A 14,411-nucleotide genomic window follows, 5' to 3' on the forward strand; every position below is an offset into this window, starting at 1 on the left:
TATTAGATTGGGCTTGGTAGAGTGCTATAATCTGAAATATTTAATGAATGAGCAAAACCCAAAAGCTTTTATATTCTAGGAAGAATTCCAGACACAGGTCCCTGTATCCTCTACTGGTATCTTCTTGCCTAGGACGCTTCACTTCATAGATGGGTTAGCGCTCACGAGACTGGAAAAACCAGACAAGCAGGGCAGCCTTGCCAAAGTTTCAGACTGGTATGTTTACATTTATGCTGTATGAAATGCTATTTTTTGAATAGCTAATATGTGCACATTTTCCACAATCCAAAGGTACAAAAGGATACAGCATGAAAATAAAGTAGTACTTAAAAAAAAAAAGCTTTAAGACATGAACCAAATTTTATATATACTGAATACAAAATAATGTTTAGTCTATCATCCCTCCTCCCCCCACAAAACCTCTTTATTCTCCAAAACGTCCCCTTCTCTTTCCCCAGCCATGTGATTACAGTGAGAACAACCACATTTTCACCTGTGACCCAGGCCACTGGCCACTGGTTGATTTAGCTGTGGACATCTGATCCAAGGTAGGCCAATGAGCTCTCTTCTTAAGGAATTTGAAATCAGGACTAAGAAATTGTATTTTCAGTCTTGTTGTTCTCTTGAACTGAGTAGCTGCTAGGAGCAGTTACTTTCTGCCCAGTGGACTCAGAAGGGAGTATGGAGACAGAAAACAATGAAGAGTAGGTACCAAAGACAAGAGAAGGAAGAACACCCTGGTTTCCATACAGTGTTTAGTCCTGAGGTCCCAGTCTTCTTCTAAGGCCCAGCAGCATTACTGCCCTAGGGAGCCTCACTTGTTCCCTGTACCTTAATAACAACATACCCTATCTTCTGCTTAAGTCTGTTCAAGTAGGTTTCTGTTATTTGCATCTTAATTCATATATTTTGCCATGCGAATAATGGGGTGTAATAAATAAATTAATCAAACATAATCAATCACTGCCAGGGGCCTGGAAATCTTTTTTTTAACCCATACATATTGATAGTCAATTCAGTAAGTCCCCTACATACGAACCTTCACGTTGCAAACTTTCAAAGATACAAACGTGCATTCCATCAACATCACGCATGAGTGAAATTGCAGCTTGCCCTCCGTCTCCTATTGCTGATGATCCTTCAGCTCTACCATCTCCCACCTCCTCTCCCTCCTCCAGTCAGTAAGTCTTCTTGCCTGTTCACTAGATGCCAGCCCGTGTGCCAGCTGTTGTACTGTACTTTTCAAGGGACTGTACTGTAAGATTAAAAATGTTTTGTTTCTTTGTTTTTTATGTATTATTTGTGTGAAAAGTATTATAAACCTATTACAGTACAGTACTATATAGCCGATTGTGTTAGTTGGGTACCTAGGCTAACTTTGTTGGACTTACAAACAAATTGGACTTACGAATGCACTCTCGGAACAGAACTTGTTTGTATATAGTGGACTTACTGTATGGTAATTTTATTCATTGTTGAAATATTCTTTATTACTGTCAATGAAGAATTATAAAGAATAACATGCTTCCTTCCTTTCATTTGCTTCTCAATGACTGAAACACTTTCTTTGAAACCAAAATTTAAGAGAAGAGCTTTACTCTACTCACTTGTCAGTGGTTCTTTCTCTAAATTGGAGTCTTCTGGTGCATCAAAACGACCTTCTGGTAACTTTGGCTTCTTAAGGGGTTGTTTGATGGGTTCAGATTTTTCTCCTTGAGAATTTATTTTCCTCAAAGAATGACACAGAATGGGTGATCCTAGCAGAGTGAAGACAGTGAAAAAATAGGAGCCGTTCATTTATTCTACTTCAAAATGTAATACTTTTATTTACTTGTGTTAAGCTTACACATTCACATTTATCAAAATTAAAAAGTACAGAAGGACACACAGTGACAACCCTTCCCTCTGCCCCTATCTTTCAGATGGCCAGTTCCCTTTCTTGGAGGCAACCAATGCTATCAGTTTGAAAAGAAGAGCTTTGAAATGAGTTAGTTAACCACTATCAAAATTGCAGAAACAGATATAAAACACGGATTTCTGGGACTTCCCTGGTGGCGCAGTGGTTAAGAATCCGCCTGCTAATGCAGGGGGCACGGGTTCGAGCCCTGGTCCAGGAAGATCCCACATGCCGCAGAGCAACTAAGCCCGTGTGCCACAACTACTGAGCCTGCACTCTAGAGACCACGAGTCACAACTACTGAGCCCACGCACCACAACTACTGAAGCCTGCGCGCCTAGAGCCTGTGCTCCACAACAAGAGAAGCCACCACAATGAGAAGCCCGCGCACCGTAACAAAGAGTAGCCCCTGCTCGCCACAACTAGAGAAAGCCTGCACACAGCAACAAAGACTCAACGAGGCCAAAAATAAATAAATAAATAAAATTTATTTTTAAAAATTTAAGTAAATAAATAAAATAAAATAAAATACGGATTCCTGTCTGAAGCAATGCCAAAAATACCAGGAATCAGATCATTAAGAGTAACTCAGTAGTAGGAACTTTTCAATGACAATATTTAGTATTTAAATCTCTATAAGTCACAAGGCACTGTATTTAGTATTTTTATATTTAATTCCTAATCATGGCCCTCTTTTTCTGCCAATTAAACATCTTAAAATGTGTCGGGCACCTGCAATGTATAAATGAGCTCACTTTCTAGGTTACAATGAGAAAGGTAAGCTTTCAGTATTATGAAAGTTATCCAACCCTTGTTGAGATAATGTTCAATGAGGGCAAAACCACTCTGAAAAATGACCTCAGGGTTGAGGTCTTCAACTTCCTGAAGGAATGGCTTTAGAGGCAGACAGAGGTGGGTACCAGTTCTGGTCACACCACTGTGGCAGGCACAGTAATGGCCCCCAAAGAGGGTGAGAACCTAATATCTGGAAACTATGTGCAGGCTAGGTCACATGGTGAAGGAGAATTAGGTAAGAGATGGAACTGAGGTTGCTGATCAGATGACCCTGAACTAGGTAGACTGTCCTGGATTATCTGGGTGCGTCCACTGTCATCACAGGGGTCCTTAAAAGGGGAAGAGAGAACTGGAAGAGAGAACCAGAGAGGTGGCAGTGAGAGACAGACTTGATGATGTTGCTGGCTCTAAAGATGGAGGAAAGGGCCACCAAGTCCAGGAACTTGGGCAGCCTCTGGAAGTTGGAAAAGGGAGGAAACAGATTCTCCCCTAGAGCACCCAGAAGAAACACAACCCTAACACCTTGATTTCAGCACAAAGAGACCCATTTCAGACTTCTCACCTCCAGAACTGTAAGGATTTTTAAGCCACTAAGTTTGTGGTAATTTGTTACACCAGCAATAAGAAACTAAAACAAATATGTACTAGTTGTTTGACCTCTGTCAAGTTATTTACCCTTTCTAAATCCATTTCTTCCCCTCTAAATTGAATATAACAGTATCTATCTCATGAGATTACTAAATAGATTAAACAGGACAATTCATGCAAAGCACTTAGCATAGTGTCAGACTGTATCTATTATTATTATTATAGAATTATCTGGAAGCTCCTGATAGCATTACATGTAGTTAGAATTTTCTTTCACTACATGTATTTTATTCATGTTCCAACAATGACTACATCACCCTATCCCCCCGCTTTAAAATATTATATATATGTACACACACATGCACATACATACACGCAAATGTATATGCACAAGTATTTGTATGTATGTATGTCTCTGTGTATATATATATACACTCTCCACAGCCAATTTGGAATTTACATAAGACTTGTTTGTAAGATTACATAAAGTTAACGTTACATACAAACTGCATTAACAATTTCAAAATAGTACATCAGGCTGTTAATTTGCACGTCCACTGCATATATCTCAGTGTCTAGCAACATTGCTGATTGTCTGAATGTCCAATTGTAATGCAAATTAGTCTTCGGCCAACAAAATTCAAGAATTAAGAAAATAAATATACAACTGAATGTATTAATAAAGCTACAACGACTTACAGAATTAATATAGACTTCTCCCATCTAAATACTCACTTACATAAAATACTTCACATTTATGATACTAATTGGCTGAGAAGAATCTCAGTGAATCAATAAAAATTTCTATACATATTAAAATAAAAACACTTACCTAAAGTTTTAATGTATTTATTGAGTTAGACTACAGACCATTTTGCCTTCAAACTTCCACTACAATATTTAAGGGCATATTTTACTCTTAATTATGTCCTCATAATAATACTTAGTTAAGCATTTGCTAAAAATCAAAAGAGAAAAACCTGCAACAATAACATCTTATAAGGCGGCATTTATTTTTATTAAGAAACTATATGGGGGCTTCCCTGGTGGCGCAGTGGTTAAGAATCCGCCTGCCAATGCAGGGGGCATGGGTTTGAGCACAGGATCAGGAAGATCCCACATGCTGTGGAGCAACTAAGCCCGTGAACCACAGCTACTAAGCCTGTGGTCTAGAGCCCGCGAGCCAAAACTACTGAGCCCGTGCTCTAGAACCCGCGAGCCACAACTACTGAGCCCTCATGCCTCAACTACTGAAGCCCGAACGCCTAGAGCCCGTGCTCTGCAACAAAAGAAGCCACCGCAATGAGAAGCCCATGCACCGCAACGAAGAGTAGCCCCCGCTCGCAGCAACTAGAGAAAGCCCTGCGTGCAGCAACAAAGACCCAACACGGCCAAAAATAAAAATAAATAAATTTATTAAAAAAAAAAAAAGAAATTATATGGGTAACAGAAATATGAGTTTCTGATTGTACTAATATATTTCATATAATAATCTGTTCCTGGTTTTTGTGGTTGACTATTTAGAAAAATATTATATTGAAAATGTTGGTGAATATAAACCATGCACAACTGAAAGACATGCTCGGTCCCAAATCACAGGGTTTGTATCAGTCATTTGCTATCCGAAATACAGGATTCTGTAGAAGTTGACAATATTATATCCCAATTTAGCAACTTCAGCCAGCCTCCACAATAGGAACTTCTATCCATCATATGGTGTCCAACTTTCTATCCATCAACAAATCTATTAGCAATTTGTAAAGCGTTAACAGTTGTTTGCTAAGTCATGACAGTTTAGTAATAATTAATACAGATATACAGAAAGGAGAATTTTAACAAATAGATTCTTAATGTGGACAGATTTTACATCTACTCTGGCTAATGAGTAGTTTCTGCATTTGGTTACTAATTAAATCTATTTTACTGTACTTTAAATAACTTACTTTGGGGCTTCCCTGGTGGTGCAGTGGTTGAGAATCTGCCTGCCAATTCAGGGGACACGGGTTCGAGCCCTGGTCTGGGAGGATCCCACATGCCGCGGAGCAACTGGGCCCGTGAGCCACAACTACTGAGCCTGCGCGTCTGGAGCCTGTGCTCCGCAACAAGAGAGGCCGCGACAGTGAGAGGGCCGCGCACCGCAGTGAAGAGTGGCCCCCGCTTGCCACAACTGGAGAAAGCCCTCGCACAGAAACGAAGACCCAACACAGCCAAAAATAATAAATAAATAAATAACTTACTTTAAAGCCTAAAATTCAGCAAATATTTAATAGATACCAGTAGCCATTGCTACTGTGCACTCAGCCTTGACTCAACACAATTAAATTCGTAATTCTTCTTTTAGGTTTGGCTGTTTTAGCAAGTTAAAAAAAAAAAATCCCTGTATTGGAAACTTGAAATGATATTCAGTGTAAAAAGTAACCTTGGTATGTTTCAAATCTGTAGAAATTTGTAAGCATTTATGGAAAATCAGGAAAATGGCACAAAATCCCTGGCTGTCAATTATAATGTAGACAAAATCTGACACTAAAAATTTTGCTTCTTAACTGATGCAGATATATGAACTGTAAGTAAGAAAAGTAATTTTATGTTTTAGTTGCTTCCTGTGTGCCAGGCACTGTGCTAGGGGCTGAAAATATGTCAGCTTATTTAAACCTCACAATAAACTGATGAGATGTGTATAACTGTATTTTACAGTAATTCTGTTCAGTATGAACACAGTCATTTTTGGAAAAGTGACATTAGGCAGATTTGGTAGAGACTGCTAAGTGCCACAAGTAGCCACTTTCCCTTCTTCCACTGAGTTCTAGGACGCCCACTCCTACCTGGCTTGTGATCAAGCTGAGCACCAGGCCACTCGCTTAGAGATAACATTTTCCAGCCTTCCCTGCAGCCACGAAGCCACGTGTCCAAGTTGGCCAGTGGGCTGCGGCTACAAATGACGTGTGCAAATTTTAGATCGCCTCAATTTTGCAACAAACCAACTGCCCTAGATTTCTTTTTCCGTTCCCTCAGGTTGTAATGTGGACATGGCAGTGACCCAGCTGTAACCTTGTGGATGAGGACAAAACCCAGGGCCAAGTGATACTTAAAATATTTAACAACTTGTATGATATAGACACTGCTCAATTATAATATATGTCCAACCAATCAGAACTGACACAGGCTGTAAATAACTAGTAAAACACTACTAGCATGTATGGGTTGACTATTGGCACTGCTTTACAGATGGTGAAGTAACAAGATGAAAAGATCCTGATTCCTGTCCCATCGGCAGGGCTGTCAGAGCAGCTAGGCCCTCCCCTTAAGTAATACAATGGAGGAGTAGAAAACGCAAACTAAAGGCACTAGAGTCACACTTAGGTCCCAGTGCCAGCCATACCACTTAATAGCAATATGATGCAAAGAAGGTTTCTGTATCTCACTGAGTCTGTTTTCCAATATGACAAATGGGGATATATCTCCTACCTTGTAGGGTAGTTCAGAGAAATGAAGCAATGCGTATGTCTTCACGTGCACACATTGAGTGTATTAATAACGTGAGCCTAACTGTGGGACACAGAAGTCAATGTGCACAAGGGTTTTGAGTAAAGAACAGAAACGTGAGTGTACCCTGGGGAAAGAAAGAAGAGTAGCAAAGTATAAGTTTGAGAAACTGGTCCCTCAGTCTGGCTTTGGGCAGTTCTGAAGGAACTTTATCTACATAAAGAAGGGTAAGAAGGAAAAGCCAAAAGACCAGTTTTCTCAAGGGACTCTGAGACCATGGAACCATAAACAGAACTATTTTTGTAGTTAGGTAAGCGTGTGTCAAAACGCAGAGGAAAAGAATTTCCCTCATTTCTGCACAGTACAAGATCAGATGGGATGCTGCGCTCCTTTTGAGAAACAGGGAAATGCGCCATAAAGCCCATGTTTTCTTTTTCAAGGGGTGGTTTGGCCTTATCCAGAGCCTATTCAGAACTGTGTTTACAAGTACATTACAGGCAAGAAGATGGCATTCTAAAAGAACTAATATAACCAAAGGAAAAAGAGTGCATCACCACTAAAAAATAAAAACAACTTTTCAAAACTTCTGTTGTGGCAATTTGATAGAGATGTCAAAACCCTATAGCCCTAAAACATCTAAAAAGGTAAAAAAAAATATACAAAACACTTCTAAATCAGAGGAAGAACCTTTAAGGAGGTAAATAATGATAAACTGTCAAAGCAGTCCTGTAAGATAAACAAACACTTAAGCTGCTACATAACCTGTGTCTTTCTCCCCTAGAACTTACACTACAGAGCTCTCAGGACAGCAGGGAGAGCACTGTCTTATGAGTCTGAGCAAAACAAAAAGCCTATTAGAGGCCATAACTCAGGGAGGCTCACACACTGAACAAAGAGTGATTTGAAAGATTTTTAAATGTGCACATAAACCACCTGGGGAATATCTTGTTAAAGTGCAGATTCTGAGTAGGTCTGGTAAGACCGGAGATTCTGCATTTAAACAAGCTACAAGGTGATGCTCAAGTTGCTGACCCAAAGAGCAAGGAACTAGAAGACAACATCTAGTCAACAAAGAGAACAGTTAAGGAAGAAAAAGTGTCCATCTCAACCTTCATTCTGACTGGAGATGTAAAAAAGAAAGACCCTTCTGATATTTTGAAGCCACTAGTTGACCACAACCGTGTTTATGCCTGATTACACACTATCCACATGGTCCAAAGACACATGGGAGCATCTCACTATAAAGTGGATCCAAGTCTAAAGTTGAAGTGCTGTCAGACACATGGCAAAAGCAGAAGCAAATCCTCTGAGGACAAATACTCTCTCAACCCATGTCTTATGGAAGTATCGCAGAGAGAATCCCAGTAAAACATTCAAGGAAACAAGCTATCATAAGCAAGATCATAAAGATCTATATACTGAAATAACTGAAATCAGAAATAACCACTTAATGTGTTTAAGGAAATAAAAAAGGAGCCAAACAGAAAAAGGAGTAAGAGACTGTGAACACTGACTAGGCCAACATTAAAAAAACACACAAAGAAATTTAGAAAGATAACAATTTAAATTTAAAGCTCAATAAAAGGGCTAAATAGCAGAATACATACAGTTGAGAAGAGAATCTGTGACCTGGAATAAAGTTTTAAAGAAATTATACCTGAAAAAGCATAGAGACAAAGAGATGAAAATAATAAAAAAGATGTCAAAATATTTGGAGGATAAAATGAGATCTAACAAATGTTTTTTTAACCATAGTTCCAGAAGGAGATAATGGAAAGACCAGGAGATGTCCAACAGACAGGAATCTTCGGATGTAGAAAGCACAGAGAATTGCAAGTAAAAAAACAAACAAAAAAAAAACAGAGAAGCAAGAAGAACTACAATTCTGCATCCTGTGGAAGGAAAACCACATAACAGAAGACAGACAAAATGAAAAGGCAGAAGACTTTGTACGAGATGAAGGAACAAGATAAAACCCCAGGAAAACAGCTAAATGAAGGGGAGATAGGTAACCTTCCAGAAAAAGAATTCAGAATAATGATAGTGAAGATGAACCAGGACCTCGGAAAAACAATGGAGGCAAAGATCGAGAAGATGCGAGAAATGTTTAACAAAACCTAGAAGAATTAAAGAACAAACAAACAGAGATGAACAATACAATAACTGAAATGAAAAATACACTAGAAGGCATCAATAGCAGAATAACTGAGGCAGAAAAACGGATAAGTGACCTGGAAGACAGAATGGTGGAATTCACTGCCACGGAACAGAATAAAGAAAAAAGAATGAAAAGAAATGAAGACAGCCTAAGGGACCTCTGGGACAATATTAAATGCAACAACATTTGCATTATAGGGGTCCCAGAAGGAGAACAGAGAGAGAAAGGACCCAAGAAAATACCTGAAGAGATTATAGTCAAAAACTTCTCTAACATGGGAAAGGAAATAGCCACCCAAGTCCAGGAAGCACAGAGAGTCCCAGACGTGATAAACCCAAGGAGAAACATGCTGAGACACACAGTACTCAAATTTACAAAAATTAAAGACAAAGAAAAATTACTGAAAGCAACAAGGGAAAAACGACAAGTAACATACAAGGGAGTTCCCATAAGGTTAACAGCTGATTTCTCAGCAGAAAGTCTACAAGCCAGAAGGCAGTGGCATGATATATTTAAAGTGATGAAAGGGAAGAACCTACAATCAAGATTACTCTACCCGGCAAGGATCTCATTCAGATTCTACGGAGAAATAAAAAGCTTTACAGACAAGCAAAAGCTAAAAGAATTCAGCACCACCAAACCAGCTCTACAACAAATGCTAAACGAATTTCTCTAAGTGGGAAACACAAGAGAAGAAAAGGACCTACAAAAACAAACCCATAACAATTAAGAAAATGCTAATAGGAACATACATATCGATAATTACCTTAAACATGAATGGATTAAATGCTCCAAAAAAAAACACAGGCTTGCTGAATGGATATAAAAACAAGACCCACATATACGCTGTCTACAAGAGACCCACTTCAGATCTAGGGACACATACAGACTGAAAGTGAGGGGATGGAAAAAGATATTCCATGCAAATGGAAATCAAAAGAAAGCTGGAGTAGCTATACTCATATCAGATAAAGTAGACTTTAAAATAAAGAATGTTACAAGAGACAAGGAAGGACACTACATAATGATCAAGGGATCAATCCAAGAAGATACAAAAATTATAAATATATATGCACACAACACAGAACCACCTCAATACATAAGGCAACTGCTAACAGCTCTAAAAGAGGAAATCGACAGTAACACAATAATAGTGGGGGACTTTAACACCTCACCTACACCAATGGACAGATCATCCAGAATGAAAATAAATAAGGAAACACAAGCTTTAAATGACACAATACCAGATATAGATTTAATTGATATTTATAGGACATTCCATCCAAAAACAGCAGATTACACTTTCTTCTAAAGTGCGCACGGAACATTCTCCAGGATAGATCACATCTTGGGTCACAAATCAAGCCTCGGTAAATTTAAGAAAATTGAAATTATGTGAAGCATCTTTTCTGACCACAACGCTATGAGATTAGAAATCAATTACAGGGAAAAACACATAAAAAACACAAACACATGGAGGCTAAACAAATATGTTATTAAATAACCAAGAAATCACTAAAGAAATCAAAGAGGAAATCAAAAAATACCTAGAGACAAATGACAACGAAAACACGATGATCCAAAACCTATGGGGTGCAGCAAAAGCAGTTCTAAGAGGGAAGTTTACAGCAATACAAGCCTACCTCAGGAAACAAGAAACATCTCAAATAAACAATCTAACCTTACAACTAAAGGAACTAGAGAAAGAAGAACAAACAAAACCCAAAGTTAGTAGAAGGAAAGAAATCATAAAGATCAGAGCAGAAATAAATGAAACAGAAGTAAAGAAAACAACAGCAAAGATCAATAAAACTAAAAGCTGGTTCCTTGAGAAGATAAACAAAATTAATAAACCTTTAGACACACTCATCAAGAAAAAAGGGAGAGGACTCAAATCAATAAAATTAGAAATGAAAAAGGAGAAGTTACAACAGACACTGCAGAAATACAAAGCATGCTAAGAGACTATACTACAAGCAACTCTATGCCAATTAAATGGACAACCTGGAACAAATGGACAAATTCTTAGAAACGTATAACCTTCCAAGACTGAACCAGGAAGAAATACAAAATATGAACAGACCAATCACAAGTAATGAAATTGAAACTGTGATTAAAAATCTTCCAACAAACAAAAGTCCAGGACCAGATGGCTTCACAGGTGAATTCTATCAAACATTTAGAGACGAGCTAACACCCAACCTTCTCAAACTCTTCCAAACAATTGCAGAGGAAGGAACACTCCCAAAGTCATTCTATGAGGCCACCATCACCCTTATACCAAAAGCAGACAAAGATACTACTAAAAAAGAAAATTACAGACCAATATCACAGATGAATATAGATGCAAAAATCCTAAACAAAATACTAGCAAACAGAATCCAACAACACATTAAAAGGATCATACACCATGATCAAGTGGGATTTATCCCAGGGATACAAGGATTCTTCAATATATACGAATCAATCAATGTGATATACCGTATTAACAAATTGAGAATAAAAACCATATGATCATCTCAATAAATGCAGAAAAACCTTTTGAAAAAATTCAACACCTACTTATGATAAAAAACCCTCCAAAAAGTGGGCATAGAGGGAATCTACCTCAACATAATAAAAGCCATATACGACAAACCCACAGCAAATATCATTCTCAATGGTGAAAAACTGAAAGCATTTCCTCTAAGATCAGGAACAAGGCAAGGATTTCCATTCTCGCCACTAATATTCAACATAGTTTTGGAAGTCCTAGCCATGGCAATCAGAGAAGAAAAAGAAATAAAAGAAATACAAACTGGAAAAGAAGAAGTAAAACTGTCACTGTTTACAGATGACATGATACTATACATAGAGAATCCTAAAGATGTCACCAGAAAACTACTAGAGCTAATCAATGAATTTGGTAAAGCTGCAGGATACAAATTTAATGCATAGAAATCTCTTGCATTCCTATACACCAAGAACGAGAGATCAGAAAGAGAAATTAAGGAAACAATCCCAATCACCACTGCAACAAAAAGAATAAAATACCTAGGAATAAACCTACCTAAGGAGGTAAAAGACCTGTACTCAGAAAACTATAAGACAGTGATGAAAGAAATCAAAGTTGACACAGATGGAGAGATACGCCATGTTCTTGGATTGAAAGAATCAATATTGTGAAAATGACTACACTACCCAAGCAATCTACAGATTCAATGCAATCCCTATCAAATTACCAGTGGCATTTTTTACAGAACTGGAACCAAAAATCTTAAAATTTGTATGGAGACACAAAAGACCCCAATAGCCAAAGCAGTCTTGAGGGAAAAAAACTGGAGCTGGAGGAATCAGACTTCCTGACTTCAGACTATACTACAAAGCTACAGTAATCAAGACAATATAGTACTAGCACAAAAACAGAAATATAGATCAATGGAACAGGATAGAAAGCCCAGAGATAAACCTACACACCTATGGTCAACTAATCTATGACAAAAGGGGCAAGGATATACAATGGAGAAAAGACAGTCTCTTCAATAAGTGGTGCTGGGAAAACTGGACAGCCAAATGTAAAGGCATGAAATTAGAACACTCCCCAATACCATACACAAAAATAAACTCAAAATGGATTAAAGACCTAAATATAAGGTGAGACACTATAAAACTCTTAGAGGAAAACATAGGAAGAACACTCTTTGACATAACTCACAGCAAGATCTTTTTGATCCACCTCCTAGAGTAATGGAAATAAAAAGAAAAATAAACAAATGGGACCTAATGAAACTTCAAAGCTTTTGCAAAGCAAAGGAAACTACAAACAAGATGAAAAGACAACCCTCAGAATGGAAGAAAATATTTGCAAACGAATCAACGGACAAAGGATTAATCTCCAAAATATATAAACAGCTCATGCAGCTCAATATTAAAGAAACAAACAACCCAATCAAAAAATGGGCACAAGACCTAAATAGACATTTCTCCAAAGAAGATGTACAGATGGCCAAGAAGCACATGAAAAGCTGCTCAACGTCACTAATTATTAGAGAAATGCAAATCAAAACTACAATGACGTTATCACCACACACCAGTCAGAATGGGCATCATCAGAAAATCTACAAACAACAAATGCTGGAGAGGGTGTGGAGAAAAGGGAACCCTCTTGCACTGTTGGTGGGAATGTAAATTGATACAGCCACTATGGAGAACAGTATGGAGGTTCCTTAAAAAACTAAAAATAGAATTACCATATGACTCAGCAATCCCACTACTGGGCATATACCCAGAGAAAACCATAATTCAAAAAGACACATGCACCCCAATGTTCACTGCAGCACTATTTACAATAGCCAGGTCATGGAAGCAACCTATATGCCCATCGACAGACGAATGGAGAAAGAAGCTGTGGTACATATATACAATGGAATATTACTCAGGCATAAAAGGGAATGAAATTGGGTGATTTGTAGAGACGTGGATGGATCTAGAGACTGTCATACAGAGTGAAGTAAGTCGGAAAGAGAAAAACAAATATTGTACATTAACGCATGTATGTGGAACCTAGAAAAATGGTACAGATGAACCGGTTTGCAGGGCAGAAATAGAGACACAGATGTAGAGAACAAACGTATGGACACCAAGGGGGGAAAGTGGCGGGGGTGGTGGTGGTGGTGGGATGAATCGGGAGATTGGGATTGACATATATACACTAATACGTATAAAATAGATAACTAATAAGAACCTGCTCTATAAAAAATAAATAAAATTATATTAAAAAGAAAAACAAAAAAACACGTGGACACAAAGTAAAATGAAGAACCCAATATTAAAGGAAGATCTAAAAAAGCAGTCAGATAAAAGACATATTATTAGTAAAGGAGCAAAAATTAGACAGATGACTTCCCAATAGCTATAATGAAAGCCAGAAGAGATAGAGCTGTGAGAAAATGATGCAGCGATTGAAACCACCTTTCAAGAACAAGAGAGAAATAAAACAAACCATATTTTCAGATTAAAAATAAAATATATATTTAAAAAAAAACACAGAACTTTATCACAAGACTGTCACCAAAGGGACCTTCTAAACAATGTACTTTAAGAAACTGATCCAAGGACTTCCCTGGTGGCGCAGTGGTTGAGAATCCACCTGCCAGTGCAGGGGACACAGGTTTGAGCTCTGGTCCGGGAAGATCCCACATGCCGCAGAGCAACTAAGCCCGTGCGCCACAACTACTGAACCTGCACTCTAGAGCCCACGCACCTAGAGCCCGTGCTCTGCAACAAGAGAAGCCACCGCAGTGAGAAGCCTGGGCACCACAATGAAGAGAAGCCCCCGCTCGATGCAACAAGAGGAAGCCCGCACGCAGCAATGAAGACCCAACACAGCCAAAAATAAATAAATAAATAAATAAATAAATAAATAAATAAATAAATTTTAAAAGTTGTTAAAAGAGTAAATCCTAAGAGTTCTCATCACAAAGAAAATAAATTTATAAAAAGAAACTGATC

At 38.1% G+C, this 14,411-nt stretch overlaps 1 protein-coding gene across 1 annotated transcript in view; it reads right to left on the reverse strand.

Annotated features, from left to right (window-relative positions):
• Positions 1-14,411, reverse strand: part of SDHAF4 (succinate dehydrogenase complex assembly factor 4) — a 36,395-nt gene that overhangs the window by 16,750 nt on the left and 5,234 nt on the right. Inside the window, exon 2 of the mRNA XM_036872138.1 lies at positions 1,608-1,757. Coding sequence (XP_036728033.1) covers positions 1,608-1,757 — 150 coding nt within the window. The remainder of the gene's footprint in view (positions 1-1,607; positions 1,758-14,411) is intronic.

The sequence above is a fragment of the Balaenoptera musculus genome, chromosome 12, assembly GCF_009873245.2.
Source record: "Balaenoptera musculus isolate JJ_BM4_2016_0621 chromosome 12, mBalMus1.pri.v3, whole genome shotgun sequence".
Taxonomy (NCBI): domain Eukaryota; kingdom Metazoa; phylum Chordata; class Mammalia; order Artiodactyla; family Balaenopteridae; genus Balaenoptera; species Balaenoptera musculus.